General features: G+C 41.7%; 1 protein-coding gene across 5 annotated transcripts in view; it reads left to right on the top strand.

Moving 5' to 3' along the window:
* CC2D2A (coiled-coil and C2 domain containing 2A) overlaps window positions 1-16,045 on the top strand; it is a 150,388-nt gene that overhangs the window by 99,208 nt on the left and 35,135 nt on the right. For all 5 annotated transcript variants that reach the window (XM_062212709.1, XM_062212708.1, XM_062212705.1 and 2 more), the window contains 4 exons: window positions 1,550-1,697; window positions 3,361-3,499; window positions 5,519-5,722; window positions 9,651-9,743. In XM_062212709.1, the coding sequence (XP_062068693.1) occupies window positions 1,550-1,697; window positions 3,361-3,499; window positions 5,519-5,722; window positions 9,651-9,743 (584 nt within the window). The remainder of the gene's footprint in view (window positions 1-1,549; window positions 1,698-3,360; window positions 3,500-5,518; window positions 5,723-9,650; window positions 9,744-16,045) is intronic.

The following is a 16,045-nucleotide window of genomic DNA, read 5'->3' as shown; positions in this document are numbered from 1 at the left end:
TCAAAATAATATGATTTTTTGCCAAATCATTATTATTGTAAGCTTTACAAATACATTTATCTATGTACCCATAGAGTAGTTTGGCAGTGTGAATTAAGGACATTCAAAATGGCCCTTGATGCCTTAATTTCACTTCTAGGAATCTTTCCAAAGAACATTATTTGATATGAGGACAAAGTCTTATTAATAAAAAATACATCAGTGATATTTCTATGGTTGAAAAGGTTATGGTGGCCGGCAGCACAGCTCAATAGGCTAATTCTCTGCCTGCAGCACCGGCACCCCGGGTTCTAGTCCTGGTCGGAGTGCCAGATTCTGTCCCAGTTGCTCCTCTTCCAGTCCAGCTCTCTGCTGTGGCCCGGGAGTGCAGTGGAGGATGGCCCAAGTCCTTGGGTCCTGCACCTGCATGGGAGACTGGGAGGAAGCACCTGGCTCCTGGCTTCAGATCAGTGTGGTGCACGGGCCGCAGTGCGCCAGCCACAGCGGCCATTGAGGGGTGAACCAACGGAAAAAGGAAGACCTTTCTCTCTCTCTCTCTCTCTCTCTCTCTCTCTCTCTCACTGTCCACTCTGCCTGTCAAAAAAAAAGAAAAGAAAAGTTTATGGTAACTTAAGTAATTGTAATAGGGAAATTATTTCTCAGTATTATCACATCTCTTTCTCCAATTCTAATAAGATATGTGATAGGCTTTCATTTTATCCTCTATGTCTCTTAACTTTTCTTTACTATATGAGGGTGCTTCAAAAACCTTGTATAGGGATGGGTGTTGTAACACAGAGAGCTAGGTTGCCACTTGCAATGCAGGCATCCCACATGGGAGTGAAAGTTCAAGACTTGGCTGCTCTACTTCCCATCCAGATCCCTGCTAACGTGCCTGGGAAAGTAGTGGAAGATGGCACTCATGAGAGACATGGACAGAGTTCCTGGCTTTGTCCTTACCCAGTCTTAGCAATTGAGGCCATTTGGGGAGTGAACCAGAGGATGGAAGATCACTTTTCCTGCCTCTCCCTCCATTTGTCACTCTGCCTTTCAAATAAAGAAAATAAATCTTTTAAAAAAAACTTTGTATGAAAATGGTATTAAAAGATAGCATTCATTTTGGTTCTAAAAAAAATTTGAAGTCTATGCATAGTTTTTTTCATGATGTGCATTTCCGTGAACTTTTTGAAGAATCCTCATATTTAATCTTTTTCTTTCTCTGATACATTCTATGTAATTTCTTTAAATTTATCTTCCATGTCATGAATTCACTATTTCTCTATGTGTAATCAACAAAATTCACTGTCTTCTACTTAAAGTTACTGTGGTTTTCAACTCTAGAAATTCTATTTAGTTCTTTTTCAATGTGTTTAATCATTTCTGATAGCTGTTTGTCCTTACTTCAGACTCTGATTTGTTTATTCATTCACTCATTTTGTTTAAACACTGGCTTGAATAATTTGTTCCACCCCTACCATCCCACGCACTCCAAGTTCCTTCTGTCTGTCTTGTTAACATGATAGGCTCACTGCCTATTTCTAAACATCCTCTCAATCTGGTGTTTCCCTAGGAGTGCCGTTCTCCTTTGAAGCTGATGGCAGTAATCAACTCATTCTAATGACCTCAGGGAAAGTGTCCCACAGTGTGGCATGGGCCATTGGAGAAAATGGGATTCCTTTAATTCCTCCATTGTCTCAGCAGAACATTGGATTTCGGAGGTAATACATGGTTTAGCATAAATTCATGAGCAATGTCAATGTTATCATTGAAGATATCCCTGGGGGAGTGAGGAAGCTTGCAGCATCATATTCTTTGCTTTTGTTGTCAGGTGCCTGTGTTTTCAAGAGGTTGTTGTTGTTTGTAAGGTAAAAGTTAAAATATGAAAAGCCTAACAAATATCATGTCTATCAGTCAGACACAGTGAGAAGCACTCGATATCATCTTCACAATGACTCTCTGATATAAGCTTTTCTCCCTCTGATACACGAGGGAGGCGCACAGCACATCCTTGCATACACCTGGCCTTCGGAAAGGTCTGCTGTTAGTGATGACTGGACTAGAACTTTCTGGTTACGTGGAATCTCTACTCTCCAAGCATCATCCTATTCCTGAGTGTTCAGTCTCTCCTCCAAGCAAATGAAAGGGTCTCCGGCCTAGCCAGCGCTCCCTACTGGTCCCTTTGCGTGACGATGGTTATCCAGGCCATCTGGCCCCTAGAGCCCATGACATAGAACTTCTCCTGTTATATCTCCAAGACATGTCTGAGGTGATCACCATTCTAGGCCATGGTTGCCTCATCTCTTAAATAAAAGGATTTTTCCTAATCATCGAGAAAACACTTTACAAGTCACAGGCTGTCATTGTCAACATGTGGGAAACAGATGAAGCTTATTTTATTCCCTCAATGCACTCTCCATCCATATACCCACTACCCACATCCATTTGATAAAATCATGAGGAAGGGCAGCTAATTGGCACAACAGCTTAAGTCCCTGCTTAGGATGTCAGTATCCCATATCAGAGGGTCGGATTGAGTGCTGGCAACCACTTCTGATTCAGCTTCCTGCTAATGTGCCTGGGAGGCAACAAAATAGGACTCAAGTTCTTGCTTGAGTATCCATGTAGGAGACCCAGATGGAGTTCCTGGCTTCAGCCTGGCCCACCCCTGGCTGTTGAAGGCATTTAGGGAGTGAACCAATGGATGGAAGATGTGTCTGTCTGTTTGTCTCTCTCTCTTTAAATTAAAACAACACAAGAACCATAAGGAGCTGTGGCTCTGCCCTTTCTAGGTCAGGAGTCACTTCTGATGGAGGCTTGGTTGTGCCTTGGAGTGTGAGCATTTTGCATTGATTTCATTTGAGTTTAACGCTAGACACATTTCCTGGAGAGTAAAGCTTCTAGGTGCTCAGGAGAAGAGGTAGAGCACAGTGTGCTTCATGGGAGATGAGGACTACTAAAGCACCAGCTTGACTTGACCATGCTCACCACCTCTGCTGCCTTTGAATCCCCTTTGGCCAAAGCCAATGCTGGAGTTTGTTGTGTAAGCGATGCTTTTTTCTCCTGATTTGTCCTTAGCCCAAGCGGGTTCCAGTGGCCTGGGATGTAAGGCTTTAGGCCTTCTCACCAGCCTTCATTGCTGTGGTCCAGGGACTGAGGGGGCATAAGGCCCTGAGCAGAGAATGAGGTGCTTCTGTGTCTCTCCAGTTCCCATCTCTTCTCTTGTTCCTATGGCATGGTCAACAGTAATCAGCAAGTAAAGGAAAGCAGTGAAAGTCCTTCCTTTATAAGATTTTCTCTTAGGGAAGGAAAAAAGCTTGTGTTTCTGATGCAAGCGCTCTGTGTTACAGTCAGTCTCCTGGAATCAACTTGCTTTTCTTCCAGTGCTTTGAAGAGAGCAGACGCCATCTCGTCGATTGGCACGTCGGGACTGACAGACATGAAGAAGTTGGCCAAGTGGGCAACAGAGTCCAAGCTCGACCCAAATGACCCTAACAATGCCCCTCTGATGCAGCTCATCTCGGTAATGTGCCAGTTACAGTGTGGTGAGATAGTCGAGCTGATGGCCGGCTCTTCACCCATTTCCTTTTACACTGTGTTGGTCTATGCAGTCGGCTTAAGAGCGTGAAGTGCTGGGTTGAGCAGCAGGAGTAAATTGCAGCCCTGCTGCTTCCCTGTGCCGCCCTTGTGGGTAGGCAGGAGCTACTCCATGGGAACACTGAGCTGAACACACAGCCCGTGGGCAGGAAGTATCGGCTATTGCTGTTGTGACCTTAACCGGCAACCTCTGAAAAGCACCTAAAGACTTTCTCCATTCTGTAGAGAAGAAATTGGCATCAGAAACTCGGTCACTTATTCAAGGTCACCGAGGTAGTCAGTCAGTCCACCTTGGAAGCACCTGGTCTTTCCATCACCCCTTAAAGTGCTAAGTATGAACTAGATAAATTGCTTTTATTCACCGTAACAGTCATTTCTTTCTTCAGTGAATTTATAAGGAAAATGGAACATGGGTTGATAAATTCTTTCTTCATATCAAATACAATTGGTTTTACTGCCAGTACTTTGCACAAAAGCAGAATGAACAAGTAGGTGCTCTGGAGTGTGGCCACAGCATCACATTCTCGTGGTCCTAGAGATGGTTATTACCACGAGTTCATCACTAGGATAATTATAACCAGGCGGAGGATTTTCATCATGCTTCTCATCAAACAAAGCTTTGATTTACTCTGACATTTGTCGTTACAAACCCTCCTTCCAACCTGTACTTCTTCATGTGCATAATAGAAATATTAGAAAGAGCAGGCTGTACTACCTCCTGCGCAGTCTGTTCTGTGTGGTTTTGAAGTCCTCTTCCTCTTACTGTCTTTAAATCTGCAGTGACGTGGATGTACACATGAACATCACATGCGTCATTTTCTTTTTAACTTTTCATCTTTCCCTAGAAGAACAAAACACAGGGATTCCCCTCCAGGCTGGGATCTTGCTAAAGATCGGAATTTTCCATAAGGTAAAAGCAGGATCACTGCGCCAGTCAAAACTCGACTCACTGGCTTCCGCCTGCCCAGGAGCAGATCACAGTTGCGAAGCAGCATGTGGTAGCCCACACTGGCTCATCTCAGTGTGTCCTCAAGCTGTGTTGCCTGTGCCAGCATACAGTGGCCCTGGAAGTTGGCTCTCGTGGATCCCTCTCTGGCTTACTTTTCCCCCAAGAGCATGGCTGTGAGGGGCTATTCAGAGAACGCAGGGCTGAGGAGCCGAGTGGAGCTAGCAGACTGACTCTGGCACCTTGATTTACATACATGCATAAATACGTCCAGAAGTCATGTCTAGGAGCAGGCACTGTGCCGCAGCTGGTGAAGCCACCACTCAGGATCCCTGCATCCTATGTCTGAGTGCTTGGGATCCTGCTCTGTTTTCTCTGCTTTCAATCCAGCTTCCTGGGATTGCAGTGGATAATGGCCCAAGTATTTGATTTCCTGCCACCCACATGTGAGTCCCAAATGGAGTTCCAGGTTCCTGGCTTCAAACTGGCCCAGCTCTGTCTGTCATAGTCATCTGGGAAGTGAACCCTCCGATAAAAGATATCCCTGTATCTCTCTGTCTTTCATTCTGTCTGTTCTACCTTTCAATTAGTAAATAAATCTTTAAAACAAAAAAGTCGTGTATATACTGGCCTTTATATACACTGTGTATATGAGTGATCTTATTTCTAGTAGGCACCAGCCAGTAACATTGGGGTCTGATATCAATCTCTCCTTTCAGTGTATATGTTTGCCTAGAAACATTATTAGGGGAGTATGCCCACCAAAAGTGAAACTTGCAACTTTTATTATTTTTGGGTGGGAAAAATGATTTGTGATACTTTTTATAGCTGCCAAATGTATGTAACAGTATCTGCTTCATCTTTACAGTGTATTTTAATGTAGGTTGTGTTTCAAGTCTCTCACTCTAAAACTGACAAATGTTCCCAAAAGTTTGGTGCCAGGTGTCTTTGGATGAAGCCTGCCTGCGGTATGAAGTCTAGTGGTTCTGTCTGCCACAGGTTGCCACCAGTGGTGAGTCTTACGTCCCGGATTTCTTTCGACTGGAACAGCTGCAACAGGAATTTAACTTTGTGTCCGACGAGGAGTTGAATAGATCCAAACGATTCCGGCTTCTTCAGCTGAGAAACCAAGAGGTGCCAGAATTCCGAAATTACAAGCAAATTCCGGTGTATGACAGAGAAATTATGGAAAAGGTATTCCAGGTGAGAAGCCACTTGAGAGGTGTTAATGAAATAGTGAAAAATCTGCTTTGCCACGTGGGATACTATTACATAGATATTCTGTATTGGAAGTGGCGTTGTCCTGCTCTCAGTAGCAGGATTGGTTTCCTTTAACAATGCTTTTTAAACTTTCAAAAATGATTGATTTATTTTGGATATTAGAGTTACAGAGTAAATGAAGAAGAAACAGAGACAAAGAGATCTTCCATCTGCTGGTTCACTCCCAGATAGTGGCAACAGCCAAGGCTGGACCAGGCTGAAGCCAGGAGCCAGGAGTCTCCCATGTGGATGATAAAGCCCCAAACACTTGGGCCATCTCTGCTTTTCCCAGGCCATTACCAGGGAACTGGATTGGAAGTGGAGCAGCTGGGACATAAATTGGCGCCCATATTGGAGGCGGCATCTCAGGCAGCAGCTTTACCACTATGTCCCAACAGCATTTTAATATATAACTTTTCTCTAATTTGTCTTGTATTCAACATGTGAATAATCCCTTCGGGGCAGTCACTGAACCACAGGTGCAGTGATCAGGTTGCCAAATGAGATGTCTACATCACATCAGAGTTCCTGGGTTTGACTCCTAGCTCTGCTTCTAATCCGGCTTCCTGCTCACATGCACCTTGGGAGGCAGGCAGTGATGACTCAGGTGAGTGTGTCTCTGTCACCTATCTAGAATGAGTTCCAGGCTCTTGACTTACCCCTGGCCCAGCCTCAGCCATTGCAGGCAGATAGAATACTTTCCCTCTCCTCCCTCCCCCTCCCCCTCCTTCTCTCCCCCCTTCCTTCCTTCCTTCTCTCTATCCCTCCCTCTTTTTTTTTTTAATTGAATGTGCTGTGAGATGCAGTTCAATCTTCTATTCAGTTGCTGTTAATTTATTTTTTTAATTAAACTTTTATTTAATGAATATAAATTTCCAAAGTACAGCTTATGGGTTACAATGGCTTCCCCCTCCCAAAACTTCCCTCCCACCCACAACCCTCCCCTTTCCCGCTCCCTCTCCCCTTCCAATCACATCATGATTCATTTTCAATTCTCTTTATATACAGAAGATCAGTTTAGTATATATTAGGTAACAATTTCAACAGTTTGCCCCCATATAGCAACACAAAGTGAAAAAAAATACTGTTGGAGTACTAGTTATAGCATTAAATAAGAGTGTACAGCACATTAAAGACAGAGATCCTACATAATATTTTTTTAAAAATTAATTAATTTTCTATGCCATTTCCAATTTAACACCAGGTTCTTTTTTTTCATTTCCAATTATCTTTATATACAGAAGATCGATTCAGTATATAATTAGTAAAGATCTCATCAGTTTGTACTCACACAGAAACACAAAGTGTAAAAATACTGTTTCAGTACTAGTTATAGCATCACTAAACATTAGACAACACATTAAGGACAGACCCCACATGGGATGTAAGTACACAGTGACTTCTGTTGCTGACTTAACAATTTGACACTCCTGTTCATGGCGTCAGTAATCTCCCTAGGCTCTAGTCATGAGTTGCCAGGGCTATGGAAGCCTTTAGAGTTCGCTGACTTTGATCTTATTCCGATAGGGTAATAGTCAAAGTGGAAGTTCTCTCCTCCCTTCGGAGAAAGGTACCTCCTTCTTTGATGGCCCCGTTCTTTCCACTGGGATCTCACTCACAGAGATCTTTCATTTAGGTCTTCTTCTTTTTTTCTTTTCCATGGTATCTTGGCTTTCCATGCCTACAATACTCTCATGGGCTCTTCTGCCATATCCGAATGCCTTAAGGGCTGATTCTGAGGCCAGAGTGTTGTTTAGGACATCTGCCATTCTATGAGTCTGCTGTGTATCCCACTTCCCATGTTGGATCTTTCTCTCCCTTTTTGATTCTATCAGTTAGTATTAGTAGACACTTGTCTTGTGTGATCCCTTTGATTCTTAGACCTATCCTAGCCATCGAATGTGAACTGAAATTGATCACTTGGACTAGTGAGATGGCATTGGTACATGCCACCTTGATGGGATTGTATTGGAATCCCCTGGCACATTTCTAACTCCATCATTTGGGTATCCCTCCCTCTTTCTCTCTCTCTCTCTCTCTCCATTTTACCTTCATCTATATCAAATAGTTTTTAAAAATTCCTTGCCTCAGTATAATGACATATAAACTAACCAGGATTTTGAAACAGTTGGTTAAATTGCCTACAATTAGAATTGTAGGATTGAAAACTACCTTAAGGGTTATGGTAATTATTCCTACCTTGGTTAAGAATCCAATTTTGTTTTAAAGCAGTAAGTACAATCAGCTCTCTACATCTATGAGTTTCACTCCAACTGTAGATGAAAAACATTCTGGGAAAAAAATTGTATCTGCACTGCATATATGATTTTAGTCATTATTCCCCAAGCAATACAATGTAAGGAATATTCATATCATATGTCAGATCACTATAAGTATCTAGAAGTTAGGTATTGTAAATAATAGGTGTTATAAGTAATGTAGAAATAGCATAAATCTACAGCAGGATATGTGTAGGCTCTGTGCAAATACTACATCATTTTGTAGAGGGACATTGAGCACCTGCAGATTTTGACACATACAGGGATCCTGGAACTGAATGGATGCATTAACTCAGCACCACATACAACACGCCGTGGCAAAGCACTACAGGAACAACTAGACGGGTAGGATATGTACAGCCTTGGGAACAGCAGAACACCCATCCTAGGCAGGAACAACCAGCTCACAGGAGGACAAATCACAGCAGGCATTTAGAATCCTTTAGGGAATTATGGGTATCAGGCTGTTTGGATGGAACTGGCCTGGATGTGTTGGTCTTCCCTGAAGGAAATGAAAATTAATAGAAATTAATGCCATTATGGTTTTTTTCTGCAGAAATATTCTTAGAGAACATTTTCAGCTGCTTTGATCTTCCTTGTATTCATTTGTACCTGCAATCCCAAGGAAAACAGACCCAATATTTAACCATCTTAGACACCTATGGGAGATTGGGTGATGAAATCCAAAAGTAGGGTTAAATGTCTAAAGCTGTGTAGATGCAGGAATGCACCTGTCCTTCAGGGTCCCCCTTTCCCTGCCTCCCCCCGACACACACACACTCAGGACCTGCCTGCTGCCAGGCACTTGTCCATCCTGTCTGGCTTCTTCGAGGTGTTGGTTTCATTGTCCCCCTCTGCAGAAAGGTTTCCTCACTTGGCCACGTGGTCACCAATGTCATCCATGCTTACATCTAGTGGTTTCATTCTGCAGAGAGAAATGTATCCTCTTGTCTCAATTTCAGAAATCTAGGGGCCAGTTCGTACTCCCTGGGCCTGGGTAAGGTACAACTGCTGGGCATTCAGCTGACCAGGAAGAGAGGCAGAGAGAGTGTGACAGTTCCCAGGGGCATACACACGGTTTTACTGATAGAAAACGGACAGGCCTGAGCAAAGCCAAAACTACCTGTTACCCTCCTCCAGGGAGAAGACACAAGTCAGCTGCAGCCAGATGTCTTGTGATAATGGTAAATGGTTTAACTGAGGCTTTTCATTATTTTTTGTAATTCCTTTGCTTAAAATAGAACAGGCAACACCAAGTGGGGGCTTTGGCTGATTTGCTTGATAAGCGTAGCACCTTGAATTATAATGGCTTTCTCTCAAATGTCCAAGGTCTCTCTTTCTTCCTGGATGAACTCTCTAACTTGTAACTCTCTTCTGCTAATTCTCTTCACTGACCAGGCAGTTCAACCAGCTGACTCAGAATTCCGGTTATTGTATCAATGATCGGTTCTGAGCCAGGAGTTAGGAAGAAAGTAGAAGAAACATTTAGAACCATAATTTATTACTTGAGTCACATATGATAAACAATTCTCTAATTCTAGGAAATGCATCAGAGTACTTTAAAATCAAAAAATTATTCTTTTTAATTTTAGGACTATGAGAAGCGGTTACGAGACAGAAACGTAATAGAAACTAAGGACCACATAGACACTCATAGGGCCACAGTAGCCAAGTACCTCCAGCAGGTAAGAAAGGTTTTGTTTTTTTTTTTTTTTTTTTTTTTCAAACAAGCTCTATAGGGGGAAACAGGCTAGCATCCTAAAATGGGAAGTCCTCCACTCTTGTACAAATCTGTGTGATGTCATACAAGCCACTAAATTTTCCAGACTCATTTTCTTATGAATACAGACATGTAGTTGACTGACAGCTGTCTTCACCTTCTAATGACATGAAACCACTAGGTTGTGTCCCAGTTCATTATTGGTGTTTATGATAATAGGGAGATGTTTAAAAGAGACTCAACTTCTAAGTTGTGTTTTTCCTGACATCTGAATGTTGCATTGCACAACAATGATCCTCTTTGTATTCGGGAGAAACAGCTGCATGAAAACTGTCCTTATGCACTAAAATTAAAGTTGGGACACCCTTTCATTGGCCCTTTTCCTTCCTGATTTTCTTTTTCTTCTCTCCCTCGTTCCCTCCTTCTTTCCATGAACTTAAAAGAAATGCTACAGTGACTACACTGCATTTGTCCTACCAGCTAATCTACCCTGTAGGTTATATTTTTAAAAAAAGAATTATGCTGAGAGGTCCTCTATTTAAATTAAGAAGCAGTTAATTCTGGAGTATGGAGGGAGAGCCCAAGGTTGCGGTCTAGCAACAGGATGATTGGAGTCAAGCAGGGCAAAATAGATAGTTAAAAGGAGAGAGGATACAAGCTGCAGATAGAGCCATGGGAAATTTGTACAGGGAAGCCCAAGAGTTCAGCAGAGACTGGGCAGGTCCACGCTGAAGGAGAAAATAAGAAAGGGAAGTGGCAGAGGTGCGGCAGAGGCACAGTGGAGACGCAGAATGGGGAGGCTGGAGCCACCCCCTATCAGACCAGGTTAGACAGGAAATCGCGGGTCCACAGAGCTGCAGATAGTGGGAGGGGGAGCTTGGTGAACTGCATGTGAAGTTCCATGCTGGAAGAAAGAGAAGGTACAGGGGAGCAAACGGACAGGTCGGGCATGCCCCTGTCCATCTACATCTCCCCACTCCCTCAACCAGAATTGCAGCTGGCTAGGAGAAGCCATATTGAGTGTTTACATTTCCGTACACAAGGGGCTACCACATTTGCCTCATGTACACACGCCCATCACTTGCGGGGGCCTCCTCACCACATCCTCTACCCGGAAATGAGGACCCCAACATTTCAGAGTAATTCCTTCCCCGCCACGCAAGCTGTACAACAAGGAGAAGTCCTGAATATCGAAAACTCCAGCTTGTTTCATGCACCACTGAAGCGAGCTGGGCCCCCGTTGGCGGGGCTTAGTGCAGGAGAGCTCGTACCCACTCCCATCACGATTGAGAAGTGGGCTGGACTCCAGGAGGCGGGGCTGGGTGCTTCCACTTGCAACGCACAGACACATAGCAGTTCATAACAGAGGGAAATCTCACCCCAAGCACAAAGAAACAAAGAGAAAAGCAACCAGAAAGAAAAATACACAAATGCTGAAAAACAAAGGAAAAACCCTAAATAAGAATAAGGAAGACACTATGAGCCCCCCAAAGGAACGCTACAACTGTTCAATGGTAGAAGGTAAAGAAGATGAGGTCAAGAATATGCCAGAAACAGAATTCAGAAAATTAATCGTCAGATTACTTGGGAGCAATCAGAAGCAAATTCCTGATCTAAATGAAAAGTGCTCCCAAGAAATTGAGACATTAAAGAGAAGTCAGAACAAATACTAGAAATGAAGAATTCAAGAGATCAAATAAAAAATGCAGTGGAAAGCCTTAACAACAGAATAGGTGAGACAGAAGAAAGAATATCAGAACTAGAAGACAAATTTCTGGAAATATTACAGTCAGACCAAATAAAAGAAGAAGAAATTAGAAAACTAAAAAACATGGTTGGAAAACTAAGAGTCTATCAAAAGACCCAACATACAGATCCTAGGAATTCTGGAAGGCATAGAAAGAGAGAAAGGATTAGAAGGCCTTCTTAATGAAATAATAACAGAAAACTTCCCCAATCTGGAGAAAGAGACATCCAAGTACAGGAAGTACACAGAACTCCCAAGACACAACCAGAAAAGATCCTCACCACAACACATCGTAGTAAAACTCTCCACAGTAAAACATAAAGAAAAGATCTTAAAATGTGCACAAGAGAAATGCCAAATCACATTCAGAGGATATCCAATTAAACTCACTGCAGACATCTCATCAGAAACTCTACAAGCAAGGAGAGAATGGTAAGATATATGCCATTTCCTAAGAGAAAAAACTGTCAACCCAGAATACTGAACCCTACAAAGTTCTCATTTATAAATGAAGGATCTTCCACAATAAGCAGAAATAGAAAGAAATTGTAACTACTCACCAGTCCTATGAAAGATGCTTAAGAATGTGCTACCCACATAAACACAGAAACAGAAACATCACTACAAAAGAAAATGAAAGCAGAAAATGACCCAGCAAAAAGTACAAAAGGAAATCCAAACTACAAGAACAGGACTATATGGAAACATGGCAGGACAAAGTCGGTACTTAACAATAGTCACCCTGATGTAAGTGGTTTCGACTCCCCAGTTAAAAGAGACAGGCAGAATGGATTTAAAAAGAAAACCCATCTATTTGTTGCCTACAAGAAACATATCTTACAAAGATGCACACAGACTGAAAGTAAAAGGAAGGAAAAAGATAATCCATGCTAACAGAAACCAAAAAAGAGCTGGTGTGGCAATCCTAATATCAGACAAAATAGACTTTAACACAAAAACTCTTAAACAAAGAAGGACACTATATAATGATTAAAGGGTCAATTCAACAGGAAGATGTGACTATTATTAATGTATATGCACCTAATTACAGGTCACCTGGCCATTTAAAAGAAATGCTAATGAATTTAAAGGGAGATATAGACTCAAATACAATGGTAATGGGAGACTTCAATACCCCACTTTCAGCAATGGACATATCAACCGGACAGAAAATTAACAAGGAAACAATAGTTAATCAACACCATAGAACAAATAGACCTAGCAAATATCTACAGAACCTTCAACCCTACAGCCACAGAATACCCATTTTTCTCAACATTGCATGGAACTTTCTCTAGGATTGACCACATTCTAGGCCACAAAGAAAGTCAGAAAATTCAAAAAAATCGAAATCATACCATCCATCTTCTTGGACCATAATGCAATGAAGCTGGAAATCAGTAACTCGTGAATCTCCTGAACATATGCAAACACATGTAGACTGAACAACATGCTCCTGAATGCACAGTGGGTCATAGCAGAAATCAAAGGAGAAATCAAAAGATTTTCTGGAAACAAATGAAGATGACAACATATCAAAACTTATGGGAAACTGCAAAAGCAGCGTTAAGAGGAAAGTATAAAGCAATTGGTGCCTACATTAAGAAATTGGATGGAGACCTCTGTACATAATGTGGAATATATGTAGGTGTGTGTAGATGCTTTGAAAATAGTATAATGAGGGGCTGGCATTGTGGCGTAGCAGTTAAGCCACCGCCTGCCATGCCAGCGACGCATATGGGTATCGGTTTGAGACCTGGCTGCTCCACTTCTGATCCAGATCTCTGCTGTGGCCTGGGAGGGTGGTGGAGGATGGGCCAAGTCCTTGGGCCCCTCCACCCAAATGGGAGACCTGGAAGAAGCTCCTAGCTTTGGATCGGCACAGCTCCGGCCCTTGAGGTCAACTGGAGAGTGATTCAGCAGATGGAAGACACCCCCGCCCTACCTCTACTTCTCTGTTTAGCAAACTAAACCCAAAACTAGTAGAAGATAAATAAATAAAATCAGAGAAGAAATCAACAAAATTGAATCCAAAAAAATCATAAAGATCAGCAAAATGAAGGGATGTTTTTTGAAAAAACAAAAATGTCACACCATTAGCCCAACTAACCAAAAAAGGAAGACCCAAATCAATGAAATTAGAGATGAAAAAGGATATGTAACAGACACCACAGAAATAAAAAGAATCATCAGAAATTACTATAAACAGCTGTATGCCAAACGACTGGGAAATCTTTAAGAAATGAATAGATTACTATACACATACAACCTACCTAAATTGAGCCATGAAGACATAGAAAACCTAAACAGACCCATAACCAAGAATTGAATCAGTAATAAAGACCCTCCCAACAAAGTAAAGCCCAGGAGTAGATAGCTTCACTGCTAAATTCTACCAGACATTTAAAGAACTAACACCTATTCTTCTCAAGCTGTTCAAAACAATTCAAAGGGAGGGAATCATCCCAATTTTTTTCTATAACACCAACATCACTGTAATTCCTAAACCCAGAAAAGATGCAACAGATAAAGAGAACTACAGACCAATTTCCCTGATGAACATAGACACAAAAATTCTGGCCAAACTAATCAAATATAAGAAATCATTCACTCGGACCAAGTAGGATTTATCCCTGGTAAAGAGGGATGTTTCAACATTCACAAATCAATCAATATGATGCATCACATTAACAAACTGAAGAACAAAATCTATATGGTTATCTCAGTTTATGCAGAGAAAGCATTTGATAAAATGCAACACCCTTTCATGCTAAAAACTCAGCAAACTGGGTATAGAAGGAACATTCCTCAACACAATCAAGGTAATTTATGAGAAACCCATAACTAGGGTCCTATTAAATGGGGGGAAAGCTGGAAGCATTCCCACAGAGATCCGGAACCAGACAAAAATTTTTGCTCACTCTCACCATTGCTATTCAATATAGTCCTGGAAGTTTTAGTCAGAGCCATCAGGCAAGAAAAAGAAATCAAAGAGATTCAAATCTGGAAAGAGGAAGTCAAACTATTCCTATTTGCAGGTGACATGATTCTATTTAAAGGGGATCCAATAGACTCCACCAAGAGACCATTGGAACTCATAGAAGAGTTTGGTAAAATAGCAGGATATAAAATCAATACATAAAAATCAACAGCCTTAGGGCTGGCTTCATGGCTCACTTGGTTAATATTCCGCCTGCGGTGCCAGCATCCCATATGGGTGCCAGGTTCTAGTCCCAGCTGCTCCTCTTCCAGTCCAGCTTTCTGCTGTGGCACAAGAGGGCAGTAGAGGATGGCCCAAGTGCTTGGGGCCTGTACCCTCATTGGAGACCAGGAGGAGGGACCTGGCTCCTGGCTTTGGATTGGCATAGTTCCAGCCGTGGTGGCCATTGGGGGAGTGAACCAGTGGAAAAGGAAGACCTTTTTCTCTGTCTGTCTCTCTCACTGTCTATAACTCTACCTGTCAAATAAAATCTTAAAAAAAAAAAAAATCAACAGCCTTTGTATACAGACACTGCCACAGCTTAGAAAGAATGTCTAAGATAGTTCCAATTCACAATAGCTACCAAAAAAAAAAAAAAATCAAATACCTTGGAATAAATTTAACCAAGGATCTCTACAATGAGACTTACAGAACATTAAAGAAAGAAATAGAAGAATACACACAAAAAATGGAAAAAACTTTCATGTTCATGGATTAGAAGAATCAATATCATCAAAATGTCCATTCATCTGAAAGCAATTTAGAGATTCAATGCAATACCAACCCAAATGCCAACGACATTCTCCTCATATCTGGAAAATGGATGCTGAAATTTATATGGAAACACAGAAGAACCCGATTAGCTAAAGCAATCTTATACAAGTAAAATAAAGCCAGAGGCATCACAATACCAGATTTCAAGACTTACTACAAGGCAGTTATAATCAAAACAGCCCGGTAACAGTACAAAAACAGATGGATAGACCAGTTGAACAGAATAGAAATGCCAGAAATCAATCCACGCATCTACAACTAACTTATATTTGACTGAGTAGCTAAAACCAATCCCTGGAGCAAGGGCAGTCTCTTCAACTGAATTGCCAGGAAAACTGGATCTCCACTGCAGAAGTATGAAGCAAGAACTCTGCCTTACACCTTACATAAAAGCCAATCAAAGTGGGTTAAAGACTTAAATCTATGACCCAATTCCATCAAATTATAAGAGAACATTGGAGAAACCCTGCAAAACATTGGCATAGGCAAAGAGTTCCTGGAAAAGACCCAAGAGGCACAGACAATAAAAGCCAAAATTAACAAGTGGTATTACATCAAATTGAGAAGCTTCTGTACTACCAAAGAAACACTCAGGAAAGTGAAGAGGCAACCAACAGAATGGGAAAAAAATATTTGCAAACAATATAACTGATAAAGGATTAATAACCAGAATCTACAAAGAGATCAAGAAATTCCACAAGAAAACAACCCAGTTAAGAAATGGGCCAAGGGTTTAAACAGACATTTTTCAATACAGGAAATCCAG

The sequence above is a fragment of the Lepus europaeus genome, chromosome 16 (assembly GCF_033115175.1).
Source record: "Lepus europaeus isolate LE1 chromosome 16, mLepTim1.pri, whole genome shotgun sequence".
Taxonomy (NCBI): Eukaryota; Metazoa; Chordata; class Mammalia; order Lagomorpha; family Leporidae; genus Lepus; species Lepus europaeus.
The sequence above is the reverse complement of the archived record's forward strand: the minus strand, read 5'-3'. Positions and strand labels throughout refer to the sequence as shown.